This window comes from Dama dama, chromosome 20, assembly GCF_033118175.1.
Source record: "Dama dama isolate Ldn47 chromosome 20, ASM3311817v1, whole genome shotgun sequence".
NCBI lineage: Eukaryota > Metazoa > Chordata > Mammalia > Artiodactyla > Cervidae > Dama > Dama dama.
This window is the reverse complement of record NC_083700.1, coordinates 34,540,956-34,559,321: the sequence shown is the minus strand read 5'-3', so window position 1 is coordinate 34,559,321 and position 18,366 is coordinate 34,540,956. Positions and strand designations below refer to the sequence as shown.

At 56.5% G+C, this 18,366-nt stretch overlaps 1 protein-coding gene across 4 annotated transcripts; it reads left to right on the top strand.

The window, feature by feature from the left end:
• The first annotated feature begins 5,584 nt into the window (after window positions 1–5,584).
• Window positions 5,585–17,575, top strand: AMPD2 (adenosine monophosphate deaminase 2). 4 transcript variants are annotated; one of them, XM_061121216.1, is made up of 18 exons: window positions 5,585–6,049; window positions 10,924–11,000; window positions 11,225–11,355; window positions 11,845–11,913; window positions 12,003–12,114; window positions 12,352–12,538; window positions 12,754–12,895; window positions 13,027–13,116; window positions 13,368–13,497; window positions 13,691–13,885; window positions 13,971–14,102; window positions 14,269–14,432; window positions 14,669–14,795; window positions 14,883–15,046; window positions 15,340–15,460; window positions 15,732–15,905; window positions 16,082–16,192; window positions 16,529–17,575. In XM_061121216.1, the coding sequence occupies exons 1-18, from the start codon at window positions 6,040–6,042 to the stop codon at window positions 16,736–16,738; spliced, it is 2,346 nt and encodes a 781-aa protein (XP_060977199.1). In that variant the 5' UTR covers window positions 5,585–6,039; the 3' UTR covers window positions 16,739–17,575. The 4 variants fall into 4 exon arrangements, with proteins under 4 accessions (XP_060977199.1, XP_060977198.1, XP_060977197.1 ...); XM_061121215.1 differs by having other exon boundaries at window positions 10,870–11,000; XM_061121213.1 differs by lacking the exon at window positions 5,585–6,049 and adding an exon at window positions 6,799–6,982 and having other exon boundaries at window positions 10,870–11,000.
• Window positions 17,576–18,366: the final 791 nt, after the last annotated feature.

Sequence of the window (18,366 nt, the reverse complement as noted above, 5' to 3'; positions counted from 1 at the left end):
TCAAGTCTTAGATGGCACTGATTGGAAGATCATTCTGATTTCCAAGATGTTAATACATATTTTAAAAAGAGTGTGTTTTTGAATCAATAAGTTCCAGTTGTTGTTATTTAGTTGCTAAATTGTGTCTGACTCTCTTGCGTCCCCGTGGACTGTAGCCCGCCGGCTCCTCTCTCCTTGGAATTCCCAGGCAAGAATACTGGAGTGGGTTGCCATTTCCTTCTCCAGCAGATCTTCCTGATCCCGGGATTGAACTCGCGTCTCCTGCCTTGGCGGAGGGGGTTCTTTACCACTGAGCCACCAGGGAAGCCCTGTGTTCCAGTAGTAATGCCAATCCCAGAGCCTGAGAAACTGTATTCTAAATTAACAGAGTTTGAAGAATCGTGATCTAGAACAGTGGTCTCAGCTTTTGGTGTAGATTGGAATTTACCCAGAAAGCCTTTTAAAAAACACTGATTTAATGAGTCTAGAGTGCGGTCCAGGCATGAAGAGTTTAAAAATTTCCCAGGTGATTCTAACGTACAGCCAATGTGGAGAGCCACTGACCTTGAAGGATTTAACTTGCTTATTCTTCTTAGAGTGGAATTATGAAGCGGTGGCCAGGTAGACTGAGAAAGTGGGAGGTAGAACCTTGGTCTCCTTGCCTGCCAGGTACTCTAAGCCATCCCTAATCATCATCTTCCTTTCTACTGCTTCTTGCCTGCATATCTGGGTATCTGGCTGAGAAGCCCTGGGCCCAGACTTTCAGGGCTGATGAAGAAGAAGGCAGCCGCCAAGATGCTTTCCACAGTGATCATCTTTTCCCAATCAGAAATTGGCAAGTGCTTACTGAGGGAAAACAGGAGAGTCTTTGAAATTGACCAGCTTGGAATCTTGGCTATAAAGTTTCAGTAATTATACCTCACCAGCCCTGCCTAACCTACCCACAATATCGGCAAGGTATACCCAGGTCAGAGCTGGGCTGCTGGGAACTGGGCTAGACAGTTTACATGGTTCATCTCAGTTAACTCACGCTAACTCCAAGGTAAGTGCTCTTGTCCCCAAATTACAGACCAGAAAACTGCGACTTGAGGGTTAAGTATCAATAACTTGCTCAAGGTCATATAGCTTAGTAAACAGGCGATCGATCTTTTTTCTACTGCCCCATAAAAGCAGCCACTGAAAGAATGTTGGGCAAAAAAGACAGGCAAATGCATGAGCTCAATAACAGCCACACTTGTATTAAAGGAACTACTGACTTGTTTCACAAGTGGGGAAAATGTTTGTGCTTGTTCCTTTTTCATCTGGATTTTCCTGGTGGCTCAGACGGTAAAGAATCTGTCTGCAATGCAGGATACCTGGGTTCAATCCTTGGGTTGGGGAAATCCCCTGGAGAAGGGAAAGGCTACCCACACCAGGATTCTTGCCTGGAAAATCCCATGGACAGAGGAGCCTGGGGGCTACAGTCTGTGGGGTCGCAAAGGGTCAGACATGACTGAGTGATTTAACACTTTCACTTTCTTTCTCATCTACCACCTCTGCAAACTTCTGTGCTGCTTCTGCTTGTTTCCTAGCTTGCTGGGCTCCCAGTTTCCATTACTAACCTGAGTATGGGAACTCCTGACCCTCGCCTGCCCTCTTAATTGTGTAGACCTGCTACTGTGCATGGACCACCATGATGCCTCCTGTCTCCTGTCTTCAGCTCCTGTGCCTTTCCTGTGGCTGTTCTCCTTTATTATTGCATTTAAGTTTAGTACCCTGATGGAGTCAGTAAAGCATGTAGGTGCTATTCCCATTTTAGAGGTAGTGAACTGAAGCGTGGAGAGGTGATCCTCATGTTAATAAACAAGTTAGAATCAGTCAGAGCTCAGGTGTCCTAGTTCATAGCCCTTATAACTGAAACAAAATTTTTATCTTCTTTAGCTGTTTGAATGTTTGCATAACCAAATTATTCTGAATGAAAGAAAAAAAAAATCACCATTTTCCACCTAAGTCCTGCTTTCTGAGTTAAGAGGAAATCTCAAAATCTGTCTTATACTCAGTGGTACGGATTGTGGGTAAAGCCTTATCACCCAGCTGGAGTTTGGGGGCAGGGCCATGAAGAAGGAGGAACTTCCTTCAGGACCTTACAGTCCAAAGGAAGAGATGGTGTCAATTCACAGAGAAACAACAGTTAAAGGAACGGTTCAGCTAGTGCTGGAGAATTCAGAGCTGTTTAAAACCTAGCCTCGACTCCTGGTAGGAAAGACAATTATACACACATCTCACTGGCAGATGGATAAATTCTATAGTAGAAGAAGGGAGAAAAATTATAAAATAAACAGACTTTCAACAGAAAAGCAGAACAACAGAAATGGAGGATAGGCACTTGAAGGAGAGAAAAGAGCATGAGAAAAAGCATGGAGGCATGAGGTACAAAGTGTGCTTGGAGAAGACTGGCAAGTTTGATGTGATGGAACTGGAGTAAAAGTGAAAAGTGCATGGAGGGAAGGGCTGGGAGATGAAAACAAGGAAAAGTGAGGCTAGCCAGTGAAGGGCCTTGAATGACAAAGGTTTGGCTAAAGCTTATTGAAGACTTACAAACAACTATGGTTGGATACTGCTGCCTGTTGCCATAAACAATGCTGGGTAGCTGGGTGGGGGGGTTGGCTTCTGGTAGAAGCTGAGAAAAAGAGCTGAACAGCTTGATTCTAGAAGGATCTAGGCATAAGGTATGGTTTGGGAAAGCGTCATGGCCAATGATCTCTTGAGGCTGCCGGTGTTCTCTCCCAGGCCTACCATCTGCTGAGAGTGGTCTGGCCTCGGTAGGAGGCTGACATCACAAGTGAGCATCAGGCAAGAAGATAAGAGAAGCAGTTCTTCAGAGATGAGTGCATTGTCAGTGAGGCCTGGGGCTCAGGGCGAGCCATTCAAGAAACCATCATGGTTACAGGCTAGGAGGTAAGGAAGCTTGTTTCAAGCTAAGGAAGATCTCAGAGGCTCGAAGACAACATTTAGTCCCCAACATGAAAATAGCTAGAGGTCGGAGAGAATGACTCACGCCTTCATTTCCCAAACTGTTCTAGATAAGACAGTGAAATCCTACTAAGATTCTTGCTGATAATGTGTAGGTGGGGAGAATGCTGCTTAACTGTAATCAGTGCAGACTTCCTAGCAGGGACAGCATACCAAAAGGCCTAGAAATAGGGAAGATTACAGGGTGAAGGATGTGCTGTAGATAGGACTAGGGAGGGACAGGAAGGGACTAGTAAACTGGTTTGCCTTGCCACCTACAGGCTGGTTAGGTAGGTAGGTCTGGATTAAGGGGGAGTCCTAAAAAGACCTGGTCCAATGCAAGATACCTCCCCATAAAGCTATGTCAAAATTTGCATTGTGTCAATATTGATGACTTCCTAGGGACTTCCCAGGTGGCGCTAGTGGTCAAGAACCCACCTGCCAATGCAGGAGATATGAGACATGGGTTTGATCCCTGAGTTGGGAAGATCCCCTGAGGAAGGGCATGGCGACCCACTCCAGTATTCTTTTTTGTTTTTTTTTCCACTCCAGTATTCTTGCCTGGAGAATTCCATGGACAGAGGAGCCTGGCGGGCTATAGTTTATGGCATTGCAAAGAGTCAGACACAACAGAAGTGATTTAGTGCAAGCACAATATAGATGACATTCTGCTTGGTTTACCTGGTCCTTGATTTTTAAATTTTTTAAAAAATTTATTATTCATTGTTGAGAGCCCAGCAGCCTTAAAATTCTTAAAGGCCCCCAAACCAATTTAGTCTGGGGTTAAAACATAGAAGAGTATTACGTGGGTTGGGTGTAGAGGCTATTACAGATTTTCATAGACTTCTGTTGCTTTCCATTTCCTTGATTATAAGAGTAATGGATATGCATTGTAGACAGTTCTTAAAATGCAAGTAAGCATAAAGAAGAAAATAAATATAACTCATAATTCCACGACTCACAGATAATCATTTGTTAAACTTCATGTGGTTATTTTCTATGCATATGTGTCACTTAATTAGGACCATACTGTATTGTACAGATTTTTGCACCCATTTTTTCCACCCTAATTTTACATTGTAAACATTTTCACCTTACTAAGAAATTCTTCAGGACAATTTTTAATGGTTGTATTTCATTGTGTGCATATGACAGAATTTAAACATTTTCCTGTTGGGCTTTTAAGTTTCCAACCTTTCTATGTGATAAACATTGCAGTTACGAACAATTCTGTGCATATTTTTCTTGCAACTTTTTTTTTAAAAGAACAAATTCCTGGAAGTGGAATTACTGTGTCAAATAATGTGAACCTTTTTAAGACTCTTGATTATGGGTTGCCAAATGGCTTTCAGAAAAATTCTACATTTACGACCACCAGTAGGACATGTGTGTGTCCCATCTCACTAACCGCACCCTTGCCTGCTTTAGGACTCTTTTCCCATTAATCTTTGCTAATTTGATGGGTTAGCATGGTTTCTCCTTGTTCTCTTTTTAGTTTCATTGATTCTTTGTGAGGTGAACTTTTCCCCCCTTGTTTACAGAGGTCTTTTTTTTTTTTTCAGTTGTCCAGGGTGAAGAGCACTAGGCAGGGATCAATGGAGGCAATACCAGATTCAGGTAGAGAATCGGGTTCAGGGTCCACAATCCAGCCTGGGCAGATGGAGGAGGAGGCAGAGTTTGGGAAGGAATTTGGCTGCAGGGATGGTGAGGACTGGGAGGAGCTGGACAAACAGCATTAATACAACTGGGTTTGGGGGACAAAGGGCTCCCACAAGGTGAAGAATAGGAAAAAGACTGAGCTGCTAATACATTAGGTCCTTTCCCCCACAGGTTTCTTTCAAACCTGGTGGTAGGATTCTCTGCCACTTGGGAGTAGGGGAGCTGGTTGGGTGGGGTATTTGCAGTCCCCAAAATAGCCCAACATACATTGTTTATAGGCTACAAGCTGAATCAACTTAGAGTGTAAAGGGGACCAAGGCCCAGGACACAGCAATAATAGGAAACATTGAGTGTAACTAAAGCCAGGCACTTCTGTTAGTTCATTTGTCCTAACAACTTACAAAGTAGGGTCTCACACTCATTTTATAGAGGAAATAGAAGAAGTACAGAGAAGTTAACAATATTCCCAAGGGCAGTCAGGAAGTAGGTGGAGTCTGGAATTGAACCCAGGCATTCTGGCTACAGAGCCTGACCTCTTGACCAACAAGTACACAAATAAATGTGGGAATGGGAGCCAGAATTTCAGGGCACACCCTGCCCAGCTACGCCTGCCTGAGTAAGAAAACAGACGACCTAGAATAAGAATGCGGGGAAGGGCTTCAGCTAAAAGAGAATCCGGGGACTATAATAATAGCTATCTGTCTTTTATTGGGCACTGGCTTTTTGCCCAGCATCGTGCAAAGGTGCTTAACGTTTAATTCTCACAGTAACCTCTTTGAGTGAGGGAGGTACTGCGATTACCCCATCACTTTACTGGTGAGGAAGCTGACGCGCAGAAGTTGCCCAAGACGCTGCCAGGCGGATGCTGAGTGGCTGCTGCCCACGTGGCGCCCGGGAGAGGAAAAATGGCGGGGGCGGGGCCGCTCGGCGGGGGCGGGCCGGGGCAGGGGCGGGGCCACGGACCTGGCGGGGCCTGGGGCTGCGGAGGAGAGCGCCGTCGCTGGGGAGGTTTTGGTGGGGTCGCACCTGTTGCGTGACTCCCCCACGTTCCAGCTACCGGAATCCGACCCCGAATACACTGAAAGTGTGGCGAGAAGTCCAGACGAGTTCCGGGTCCCGCTCTCTGGGGAGCACGTGGCCTGCCCGCTTCCCGAGTGCTGGGCTGGGGGTCGGGGCTCCGGGGTCTACAAGGCCAGTGCAGCGGCCCAGGTCGGCAGGGGGCCGCCTCCAAGCAGCCAGCAATTTTGAAAGACTGTCTTACTTCTCCCGTCTCAGTGCCAGGGCCGGGGCCCTTGGAGCCACTTGGCAGGGTCTGCACCCTAGCCCTCCTCCCCTCCCTCGTGACCGGGTTTCCAGGCGGTGCAGACCCTGGCGAACAGACTCCCCGGTTCCCCCCAGGGCTCGGGCAGCATGGCCTCAGGTGAGTGTGTGCGTGTGAAGGGGGGCAGGGTCTCTGGGACAGAGAAGTGCAGTGCCTTCAGACCTAGGGAAGGCGGCCGGCTCCTGGGGAGCGGCCAGGAGAGCAGAGCCTGAGTGTGGAAAGACAGAAGGAAACGTCAGAAGCCACTGGGGTCTCTTTCCCAGACCCCAGAGAAAGCCCCTGATTCCTGGCCTCCCTGTCTTCTAAGAGGGCAGCTTCTGTGGACAGTGGAATTTTCCCAAGACAGGCTTCTCCCTACTGGACTGGGATCCTCAATTCTACCCCATCCTCCCAGAACTGAGCCACCTGGGGCCGGGGGTTCAGATAAGGAAAAATGGGGATTCTGCCCCAGAGGGGCTGTGTTTTCACGGAGTCCGCTGACCCTGAGAGAAATATGTTCTGAGCTTGGGGTACCTGAGCTGGATCCCTCCATTATTTTTTTTTTTCTCCCAGGCTGGCTGGACCAGTTAGCCAGAACTTTGACTATCTTGCTCCAGAGCCCCGGCTCATAGCGGGGTTAGTAGGGCGCTTGGGGCTGGCCCATCCCCAATTCTGTTTCCTCACCTCCACCCCCTCAGGCCCAGTTACCATCAGCCGAGTCACTCCTGGGATTGAGGAGAGGATGGGAGGGATAAGGGGCAGGGATGGAGGCCCCCCCTTCCTGAGGTTGCCTAGACAACATCAGAAATCGTGGCCAGGGCCTCTTCCGCCTGCGGGGCCTCTGCTTCCTGCATCAGTCACTCCCGCTGGGGGCGGGGCGGAGGAAGGGGTTGGATGTGGCAGAGCCAGGCCCAGCTGGTGCGGCTCAGACTACCCCCGCGGGCTCCGCGGCGGCCTGAGCCATGGCATCTTTTTCATCTGGCCCCGGCAATCCCAAGGCCAAATATCCCTTTAAGAAGCGGGCCAGCCTCCAGGCTTCCTTTGCAGTACCAGGTGAGTGTTTGCCTCCTGTCCTCAGTCTGGCCCTGCTCCCCACCCTCACCTCTCACCCAGGCCACTGGTCCCCTAAGGAGAGGGACTTCTCCTATACCTTCTCGGCAGTGATGCCCCTTGTCCTCTTCCCAGGGACAGCTGGCTTGGGAGGCGGTTTGGGGACGGAGGTGGGGTGCCGGGTGACTGGTTTCTGTGTCAGGGATGCGGTCCTCTGTAACGAGGAGTGGGTGTGGGTGTGGGTGCAGCAAGAGTGTATTTGCACACGTGTCCGTGTGTGGCTGTGCTAAGATTGTTTGCATGTGGAGTGTGTGTGGAGTGGGGGATGTGTGGGACTGACTGGTTTGCAGACTGGCCACACTGCTGGCGGCTGTGTGGTTACCAGGCAGACTCGGGCTGTCCTCCTGAGGTTAGTTTCTCTTTCCAGGATCCCAGATCTCGAACCCCCTTACTGGGCGTCTGACATTAGGGCCCACTTACTGCTGTGGGTATCCAGGGGCTGAGGGCTCAGCTGTATCTATTGTTTGCAGTTTGTTCATTTCTGGTCTGTCTTGTGAGTTTCCTCGGAAGTGTGGGGTGCCCTTGGGCCGGGCCAGTGTTGGGGCTCAGGCTGGGGCTGCTGCCCACCTGCGTGTGCTACTGCACCCTTTGGTTCAGCTCCTAGGCCAGTGGACATCTCTGCACCATTTGGAGCTGGCAGCATGGTGCAGCTGTGCCCATCTTCCTGAGGGCTCCACTGCCCAGATCTGTGTTTGCTGAGGGAATCGACGTGCTGTCTGCTGGTCTCAGGCCTGTGGCTAAGGGAAGCCCACCCCTACTTTGATGACCAGGTCAAGCCAGTGTTCCCTGTACCCCCAGCAGCTGTCTGTACTCGTAGCCTGATTTTTCTTTTGCCTACCTTCTGTTTTTCTCATGCTCCTGAAGATGCTGGCCTGAGTTCTGTATTGGCCCGAGGGGCTCTGTCCTCTGTGCCCAGGTCTGTGCCCCCACAGGGTGTGTCCACTGAGGCTAGATTTGTCCACATTCGGGTGGTCGCGTGGTGGGAGCAGCTGATACTTGTAGGTCAAAGCCTTGAGTAGTCTCTGCCTACCGGGGCAGCCTTGGCAGTGAGTGAAGGTCTCTGGTCAAGTGAGTAGACAGGTTGGCAAGAATCTTGGAGTTAATGGGAATGGCTAGGGCATAGCCCCCTCTGACTTTTGGCCACCTCTCCCATGCCACGCATGCGTGTGTGTGTGTGGTGCTGTGGCACAGACCCTGCGAGAAAGTGACCAGCAGGCAGCTGGTCCTCAGGGAGTGTGGTGGTTACTGCCTGTCTGTCACCTCTAGGGAGCCCTGGCAGTCCTTTGTGGTGGCCCAACAGGCTGAGGGGATGGTGCCTCTTGCTAGGACCTGTCTGGGCCACCCCAGCATTTCTGAGGAGGCCCTGGGTCACCCTGCTAGGAGAGGTGGTTGAGATCAGGGCCTCAGTGTCCATTCTGCTGACTTGACACAGACCAGTCCTGGGGGTCTGTGGCCGGCCTCTCTGGAGGGGTTAGAAAAGGGGAGGATTGTGTAGGATCAGGGTTCTTGGGCGGAATGCAAGAACCTTAGGCTGTGCCTTAAACTCTGAGGGCCGAGCTAGTGCCCATCTTGCCTTCTTTTTTCGGCTCTGCTCTCTTCCAAGTCAGAGATAGTGCCCCCACCCCACCCATTCTGTTCCCTCCATGCCCTCAGTCCTCTGTGCCTTGGTCTGGGCTGGGACCCGAAGCTCCACCCACCCCCAGTGGGTGGGACTGCGTGTGGGAAGTGTTTGGAGGGTCCCAGGAGTTCCTAATCACAGATAGTGGGGCTTTCCAGAATGCTTGCAGAGCCGTATCTCTGTGTGCCTTATGGTAGCTGTGGCTAGGCAGGGCAGGACTCCTTATCACCCCATTGTAGGCAGACTTGAAGCCTCAGGATGGTCGAGACTCGCCAGTAATTGGGAACAGAGTCAAACTTAAGTCCTCCAAATTCTAGTCCTATGTCTGAACCTCTCCTCCCAGGCATTTTGTCCCTGACAATAGGCTTGAAGAAGAGTTGGAGTTCTAGGGGGCTGTGAACTGGTCTCTGGGTCAGCAGGGAAGCTCCATAAACTGGTTGCTCCCTGGACTGAGTGTCTACCCCGGCTGCCAGCCAGCATGTCTCCCCTGCAGAAGCCCCATCTCTCCCAAGGGACCCCATAGTCAGGGGCCCAGAGGACAGTGGTGAGCAAAACAAGGCCACTGGGCAGAGGGAGTTGACCTAGGGGTGTTGGGGTGTGGAGCCCAGGAGGGCTGCTGCCCCCTCCTGTCCTTTGGTCAGCCAGGCCCTGCATGCTGTTCCCTAGGGCACTGCATTTTAAGGGGGCTTGTCGCTTCCCTGCCAGCCGCCCTGCCCATATCAGCCTGCTCTGCTTCTCTCCCTTAGGGGCCCCACTTTGGGCTGGGCCCTGGCACTGTAGAGGTTAAGGCCCTGTTCAGTTTGGGGGTTTCTCTTATCTCCCAGCTCTGCTACTCCTTCCCTTGATTTCTGTGCTCCCCTGAGCTTCCCCAGCCCCCTGCTTGCCAGCATCCCAGGGTCTCCCCTGCACACAGCTGCACTTGGTACAGCCCGTGCCGGCCCCTGAGCTGTCCTGGGGGACTGGCTGCAGCTCCACTCAGCAAACAGGCGGGCAAGGGGCGCAGGGCTGCTGGCCGGCGCTGCCTGACTCTGCAGGTAGGACCCAGGCAGGCAGCAGGGTGTGTGTGTGTGGGGGGGGGAGCTAGATCCTAGATCTGGGACAGATACCCCCTCTTCTTTTTGTCCAGCTGTGGGACAGGACTCAGGTTTTTGGGGAGCAGCCTGGAGACTTCAAAGCGTGCCACCTGGGTAGGGCCTCCAGTCCATCCCTGAGCCACAGTGGGGAGGGAGAAGGAGGGTGCTGAAGGGGAGTACCCCAGAGCTGGCTGGAGAGCTTCCTGCTGGGGAGGGTGGGTTGGGGAGCCCAGGAAAGGTTCTTTGGGGTGGGCTGGGAGCTCAGGCAGCTTCTCTAGACTCTTCAGCTTCAAGGTCTTTAGTGCCAGCCTCCTGTGGAAGCTAAGGAATCCTTCCCTCTGTGGAGAGAGACTCTGGCTGCCGATCCTCCCTTCCCCAGGCCCTCCCCAGGGCCTCCGGCCCAGATCCCGGGGCCTCTGAGTGGCGCAGACTGTTTGTGGCAGCTCCCTTTGGAGGGGCAGCCAGCAGTGGGAGGGGCAGGCTGAGGCCAGGCCACATCTTGGCAGCCCTGGGGTCCTGGGGGAGAGGGCAGGCCTTCCGGGAGGAGGTCGGGGTCCTGCTCCCAACCAGGTCCCCCACTTCCTCTCCTCCTCTTTCCTCGGGGGCCGGTCCCCAGGCCAGAGCCGAGTGGCAGCTGTGGCTCCCCCAGGCTCTGTGGGTCTAGGTCAGCCTGCCCTCGAGAGGCCGTCTGCTCATCCAGAGGCAGGTCTGACCCTGGACTGTCTGCCGTGGAAGCTGTACGCTGGGCTTCGCTGGTGTGGATGAGCGCCCGGAGAGAGAGAGAGTGTGAGAGTGTGCATGTGTGTACATGGACACGTGGGTGCTGCCTGTAGCAGGTACTCACTTGGAGGTTGTCTCATGGCCTGATGGAGTGGCTCCGAGTCCAGGATTCAGATTTTTATTCCTGGGGTGAATGAGTCCGTTTGTTGTAGGGGTGACTCTTAGCCCCACCCCCAAACCTGGAATGGGTTGAGGGGTCCCCAGACTACAGGTGAGGGGCACAGGTAGGCTCACGCCGCAGCCTCTGAGCGGGGCTGGCCTCTCTCTGGGGCTGGCCTTGGGTAATGCTGAGCCCCAGGGCTTCCAGTGTACCTCGGCCCTGCCCTCCACTCTTTGACCCCGCATCACTGTCTCCACAGAGGCTCGGGGTGGGCTGGGGGCCCCTCCGCTACAGTCTGCCCGATCCCTGCCAGGCCCTGCCCCCTGCCTCAAGCACTTCCCGCTCGACCTGCGCACGTCCATGGATGGCAAATGCAAGGAGATCGCCGAGGTATCGCTTGGCACCACCCCCTGCGTTTCCCCCACCTACCCCCGTTGCTGCCTCCACGCCTGGTCCCCGCTCCCTGCACCCCTCCACCTCAGCTGTCCCCTAACTTTATATTTGGCTGTGCCCTGATCCCTAGGTGGTCCCAGGTACCCCGAGCCCCTGTGCCCTCCCTGCATCCCTGGACCCTGATGGCTCGGCCACGCTGACCCCTCCTTCCCTCCCACCAGGAGCTGTTCAGCCGCTCCCTGGCTGAGAGTGAGCTCCGCAGCGCCCCTTACGAGTTCCCCGAGGAGAGCCCCATCGAGCAGCTGGAGGAGCGGAGGCAGCGCCTGGAGCGGCAGATCAGCCAGGATGTCAAGTGAGCCCCCAGCTGCAGAGCCAGGCGGCCACGGGGCGGGGGCTCGGCCAGGCCGCTGCAGCGTGCGGGGGCACAGCCAGGCGGCAGCTACAGGGTAGCGGGGAGTAGCAGTCTGCCCAGCATCCCTCTGTTTCCATCTGGACGCTTTCAGAGCCCCATCATTGCTCTCTTCCAACCAGTCCTCCCTCTGGGCCACCCCCGAGAGGTGGCGCAGAGTAGTGGTGTACAGAAGCATAGGCTTTGGCGTCAGGCTGCTGGGCTCTGTCTGCTTCAGCCTTCTGCCCGCCAGCGTGTCCTGAAACATGTGGCTTAACTTCTGGGTGTGTTTTCTCATCTCTGACGTGGGGCGAGAGCAGCCCGCGTGGCCCAGGGTTCCTCAGCCCTGTGAGGGCCACACGTGACAACACGCGCACGGCACCTCGGACAGTGCAGGGGCCCGGCTAGGAGCACGGGCCTCATCGTGTGCCTGCCCTCTCCTCTCACCTCCAGGCTGGAGCCGGACATCCTGCTTCGGGCCAAGCAAGATTTCCTGAAGACTGACAGTGACTCGGACTTCCAGTGAGGAGGGCAGAGGGACCCGGGGGCTTCGGGGCTGGGGCCTGTCCGTCTGCCGCTTCCAGCCCCTCCCTTGTCCTCCCCACTTGCAGGCTCTACAAGGAGCAGGGTGAGGGGCAGGGTGACCGGGGCCTGTGGGAGCGCGATGTGGTGCTGGAGCGGGAGTTTCAGCGGGTGACCATCTCCGGCGAGGAGAAGTGTGGGGTGAGTGTCCCTGTCCTTGCAACCTGCTGGGCTCCCCCAGTCTGGGGCTATGGGGATAGAGGCTAGAGGGACTGTTTCTCTTTCTGATAGTTGGAGAGGCAGAGGCTCTGGTTGGGAGCTTGTCATCTTGTTGAGCATAGAATGGTCTGAGTGTTTCTGGGGTGCAGGCCTCAGGAAGGAGGTGAGAGCGGGCTGGGTCTGGGACCGAGGAGAGCGAGTCCACATCTCTGTCTCTAGGTGCCCTTCACAGACCTGCTGGATGCGGCCAAGAGCGTGGTGCGGGCGCTGTTCATCCGGGAGAAGTACATGGCCCTGTCGCTGCAGAGCTTCTGCCCCACCACCCGCCGGTACCTGCAGCAGCTGGCCGAGAAGCCCCTGGAGACACGCACCTACGAGCAGGGCCCCGACACCCCCGTGTCCGCTGGTGGGACTCCCCATCCCTGTCCTACTCCGTGTACCCTGGCATCCCGCCGCCCTGAGCTGGGTGCCCAGGAACCTCAGCCTGCCTCCTTCTTCCCAGCTTCTTGGCATGCAGGGCGGGGAGGCAGGGGCAGGAGCTGTCCTGCTGGGGCCTCTGGGCTGGGCAGCAGGTGGCCTGGAAGAGCCCTGGCCCTGACTCCATCCTCCTCACCCCTGCAGATGCCCCGGTGCACCCACCAGTGCTGGAGCAGCACCCCTATGAGCACTGTGAGCCGAGCACCATGCCAGGGGACCTGGGCTTGGGTCTGCGCATGGTGCGGGGCGTGGTTCACGTGTACACCCGCAGGGAACCTGATGAGCAGTAAGAGGGGTGTAGGGTGTGCTGGGGGCCGTGGAGGGGCGGAAACTAAGGGGGCTGGCTGGCACTGGCTCAGGAGGGCTTGCAGGGCCTCCTGGCTTGCTCTCCTCACTCAAGCTCCCCTCACACACCAGCTGCTCAGAGGTGGAGCTGCCATATCCCGACCTGCAGGAATTTGTGGCAGACGTCAATGTGCTGATGGCTCTGATCATCAATGGCCCCATGTGAGTCCGCGCCTGACCCAGACACCCAGCTCCTCTCCCAGCTCGGATTTTTCCAGTCTGGCCCCAGACACCTGTCACCCAGTCTCACCCTTTCATAGTCCCTGAGTCCTGGACTTCCCCTGTCTTTGGCTGCTGTCCCCTTGGCAGCCCCATTCCCACACCTCCGGCTCCCTCCCTTGGCTCTGCCGCTTAGGCCCTCCCGGATGCCTCCCCGCATGCCTGAGCCCCTGCCTGGTTCTCCTCCTGCCCAGAAAGTCATTCTGTTACCGCCGGCTCCAGTACCTGAGCTCCAAGTTCCAGATGCATGTGCTGCTCAACGAAATGAAGGAGCTGGCCGCGCAGAAGAAGGTGCCACACCGAGATTTCTACAACATCCGCAAGGTGGGCCTTCCCCACGCAACTGACCCAGCACCCCTGCCCAGCCTCCCCCTCTGGGGCCTGGGCCCCCACACAGCTGACCCAGCACCCCTGCCCAGCCTCCCCATCCACGGCCTGCCCGCCTCCCCAGCATCCAGTTTGGAGAGTCCTCTCCCGTCCCATTGCCCAGGCCCCAGCAGTGCCCGTTCCACCACAGGTGGACACGCACATCCATGCCTCATCCTGCATGAACCAGAAGCATCTGCTGCGCTTCATCAAACGGGCGATGAAGCGGCACCTGGAGGAGATCGTGCACGTGGAGCAGGGTCGTGAGCAGACGCTCCGGGAGGTCTTCGAGAGCATGAACCTCACGGCCTACGACCTGAGTGTGGACACGCTCGACGTGCACGCAGTCAGTCACGGCGTGGGGGCTGAGGGGCTGGGCTGGTGTGCGGGCTGGGGTTCAGGGGTGACCTGGGCTGGCTTTTCTCTCCCAGGACAGAAACACCTTCCATCGCTTTGACAAGTTCAATGCCAAATACAACCCCATTGGGGAGTCTGTCCTCCGAGAGATCTTCATCAAGACGGACAACAGGGTTTCTGGGAAGTACTTTGCTCACATCATCAAGGTGAGGAGGAGGGCAGCCCTCCCTGACTGAGTGAGAGCCTGGGTGGCTGGGGGCTTGCGGGGTGGGGGAGAGGCATGAAGAGGTCTGATGGAGCATGCCTCGTGGGCACGGGGACAGGGATGGGGAAGAAGCCTGAGGGTGACAGTTGCCCACACATGCCGCTCAGGAGGTGATGTCCGACCTGGAGGAGAGCAAATACCAGAACGCGGAGCTGCGGCTCTCCATTTACGGGCGCTCAAGGGACGAGTGGGACAAGCTGGCGCGCTGGGCCGTCATGCACCGTGTACACTCCCCCAACGTGCGCTGGCTCGTGCAGGTGCCCCGCCTCTTGTGAGTGTCCCTGGGCGTGGGAGGGAACGTGGGGGGCAGAGGTCATGGGGCCGGGGCTGGCCTCCTGCCCTCTGGGATGGCTGACCCTCCCCCATCCCAGCCGAGCCCTTGGAACAGGAGGGAGCCCTGGCTCCACTCACGGTCTCTCCAGCCCTTCTCACTCAGTATGGCTCAGAAGTGCTTCTGTGGTTCTGCCCTGACCCGCGCGCGCCCGTGTACCTACATCTCGCCCGCAGTGATGTGTACCGTACCAAGGGCCAGCTGGCTAACTTCCAGGAGATGCTGGAGAACATTTTCCTGCCCTTGTTCGAGGCCACCATCCACCCTGCCAGCCACCCGGAGCTGCATCTCTTCCTGGAGCATGTGAGGGGTGGCCCGGGTCTGGGTGTGGGGAGGGCACTGCCTCAGGCCCAGCTGTAGCCCTGGGCCTGACCCAGCGTCCTGGGCCAGGTGGACGGCTTTGACAGTGTGGATGATGAGTCCAAGCCCGAGAACCACGTCTTCAACCTGGAGAGCCCGCTCCCTGAGGCTTGGGTGGAGGAGGACAACCCGCCCTACGCCTACTACCTGTACTACACCTTCGCCAACATGGCCATGCTGAACCACCTCCGCAGGTGCCTGCCCTGGGCTCCGCAGGTGCTGAGTCTCTACCCGCCTGGCTGGCTCTCAGTCAGCAGGCCTTGCTCCGGGCCTGCCCTGGGGCCTGCTGGGGCCACCTGACCCACCTCTTACCCCCAGTCTTGGATCTGACGGGTTGTTTCTCTGCCCCGTGGGCTCTGTGGTTCAACCCTTGCAGCCAAGAACCTACCCCTGATCCCTGGTCCTCAGCCCACAGAGTCACTGGGTGGGGGCTCAGGAGCCTGGGCGCACCAGGCTTGGGACCCAACGCTGTCTTCTGGCCCCCCAGACAGAGGGGCTTCCATACGTTCGTGCTGAGGCCACACTGCGGGGAGGCGGGGCCCATCCACCACCTGGTGTCGGCCTTCATGCTGGCTGAGAACATCTCGCACGGGCTGCTTCTGCGCAAGGTCAGGCTCTGCTCTCCTGCCTCCCCCATCCCAGAGGCTCCCCTGCTCCCTGCCCATCAGGCCTCTTCAGCAGCTGCTCCTCCTCCTCACGCACCCCCAGCTAGGACCCCAGCCTCCACATTGAGGCCCCAGTTCAGAACCTGGCTGTAACCAACCCTCCGCAACTCTTGCCCAGCCTGGACTGCCCCCCAAGCTGCACTGTGGCCTGTACCCCCCAGAACCAGGTGTCCTCCCCAACCTGACAGGCCCACCCTCCCTGTCACCCACCCAGGCCCCAGTCCTGCAGTACCTGTATTACCTGGCCCAGGTTGGCATCGCCATGTCCCCGCTCAGCAACAACAGCCTCTTCCTCAGCTACCACCGGAACCCGCTGCCCGAGTACTTGTCCCGTGGCCTCATGGTCTCGCTGTCCACGGACGATCCCCTGCAGTTCCATTTCACCAAGGTCAGCGTCTGGCAGGCAGGCGGGTGTCCTGGGGCACAAAGGCCCCCTGGGCTGCGGGGCCTCGGTGCTGGTGCTGGCCTCTGCTGGTGGAGCGCAGCGTGCCTAGTGGTCAGCCCCCGGGAGGGGGTGGGCAGCAGGCCCCCGTGCACCTGCCTGAGGGAACCTGGCCCCTGCAGGAGCCGCTGATGGAGGAGTATAGCATCGCCACCCAGGTGTGGAAGCTCAGCTCCTGTGACATGTGCGAGCTGGCACGCAACAGCGTGCTCATGAGTGGCTTCTCACACAAGGTACTGCACCCCTCCCCATTCCCTCTCCTCCCCTGCTCTGCATTTGGGAAGGTCCCGGGGGTGCCGTGCTTCCCCAGTGGCTCAGAGGTGAAGAATCTGCCTGTAATGTAGGAGACTCGGGTTCAGTCCCTGGGTTGGGAAGATTACCTGGAGGAGCAAATGGCAACCCACTCCAGTATTCTTGCTTAGGAAATCCCATGGAGAGAGGAGCCTGGTGGGCTCCAGTCCATGGGGTCACAAAGTCGGACATGACCAAGTGACTAACACACACAGACACACAAGGCGGCTGGCCCCTGAGAGCGGGCGGCAGCCCTGCACCTTACCCTGCCCCTCCAGGTGAAGAGCCACTGGCTGGGACCCAACTATACCAAGGAGGGCCCCGAGGGCAACGACATCCGCCGCACCAACGTGCCGGACATCCGCGTGGGCTACCGCCACGAGACCCTGTGCCAGGAGCTGGCGCTCATCACGCAGGCCGTGCAGAGCGAGACGCTGGAGACCATCCCGGAGGAGGCGGGCATCACCATGAGCCCCGGGCCTCAGTGAGCCCGGCACCTTGCCCGCGTCCTGTCTGCACACCCCTCCCGGCCTGTTACGGTCTCTGCATGTGTCGTTCCTTGTTCTGTCCTGCATGTTTCTACCTGTGTCTGTCCGTGCGCCGCCCCGGGGTGAGTGGGGCCGGTTTGCCCTCCTCTTGGCTCACGTGGCATCTGAGGGCCCAGGCTCGAGGTCTGCCCCATCGGAAGCCCTATCCCAGGATCCTCTGAAGCCTGACTGGTCCTTCGGGCATCTGAGAGCTCGGGATGGTTGTGGGGGGCTGGCCCCTCTAGCCCTTGGGTAAATTCAAGGGCTAGATTCAAGTCCTGCTTGGGTAAATTCAAGCTTTGACTGGGGCTTGAATTTAGTGGCCGGGGAGGCAGTCAGGTGTGGCCTGTACACGTATGTTGTTGTTGGCATGGGCTGCCTGGGATCTGTGAGCTCCAGCGGCTCTACGGCAGGTAGGGTCGGCTGAGTCCCAGCCTTGGCTGCCTGGACTCGGGCCCTGGAGGTGCTGGACCACCGCCTCTGCCAAGTCACTGCCCAGCAGTTTCCTCCGTCCTTTCTCTGGTCCGTGTGCTTCTCTGGTGTCAGCTTCCTGTGCCTCTGTGGGAGGGGGCAGCCGCCCTGTGCCGTGTCCGGGGCCCTTGTAGCGGGAGGGTCCCGGATCTGCCACCAGCCCTGAGGGTAGTAACCCCACTGTGGTCCCCAGAGTTTTGACCACACCTGGATCCCCCCTGGTCCCCTGTGTTGTGATCTGGACTGAGGCCTTTGCTGTGAAATGCAGTGTTTCATACAATCCCATCTTTCCTAGTGCATGAGAAATAAAGATTATTTAAGTAATGAGGCAGGTGGAGTCTCTGTTGGGAGAGGGAGAGCTGTGGTGGACAGTGGCTGAGGTCGGATCCAGGAGCATTGTGGATGGAGGGACAGCAAGTTCTGAGGGGAACGAATGGACTTGACTGTTTATGCATGTGGAAACTGACAGAGGAAGCGGGGTGGGAGGAGAGGCCCGCCAGGGACCCGACTGCTGCCCCTAGGCCCTCATCCAGCCCGGCCCACCCCCTCTGAAGTGGACACTTGGCTCCAGGTCTGGGGCACATCCATGTCACATCATTTTGGGGAGTAGCATCCCCTTTCCACTTTCTCCATCCTCCTCCCTCCCAGCCTCCAGTAGATGTGGGAATATGCGCTTGCATGCAACCCTGAGGCCAGTGGTTCTGCAACTCCAGCAGCATCAGGCTCTTCTGGGGAGCTTGTTTAAAATGCCATTTCCAGGTCCTGCCCTCAGAGACTCTGAGTCAGTAGGTGGGAGGCATAGTGCAGAAATCTGCATGTTCCCCGCAGATTCTCTTGCAAAGAGTTGGAGCAAGCCTGTGCTTTTTGAATGCAGACTTAAGCCACTTGGCTTCAGTTCCATGGTTAATGCATGGTTTTTGGGAGCACCTCCTTGGGCACAGAGGTTCTTGGAGTCTGTTGCTCATGTAAGGAGAGTGGAATGTGCCCTGTGCTGTGCAGGTCTTGGGTTGGTCATAGAGAAGCTGTTTCCTGCTGCTGCTGCTGAGTGGGGAGAAAGACGCGCTGTTCATTCTGTTCTGACTCAATTAGCCTTGGAACAGCACGAGCCTGTGTAACTG

What these genes read in the sequence shown, in the direction of transcription:
- AMPD2 (XM_061121213.1), top strand. Translation starts at nt 6,892, where the DNA reads ATGGCATCTTTTTCATCTGGCCCCGGCAATCCCAAGGCCAAATATCCC. An exon ending in CCGGCGAGGAGAAGTGTGGG is followed by an intron (nt 12,115 to 12,351) that starts GTGAGTGTCCCT and finishes CTCTGTCTCTAG; the next exon opens with GTGCCCTTCACAGACCTGCT. An exon ending in CGCAGGGAACCTGATGAGCA is followed by an intron (nt 12,896 to 13,026) that starts GTAAGAGGGGTG and finishes CTCACACACCAG; the next exon opens with CTGCTCAGAGGTGGAGCTGC.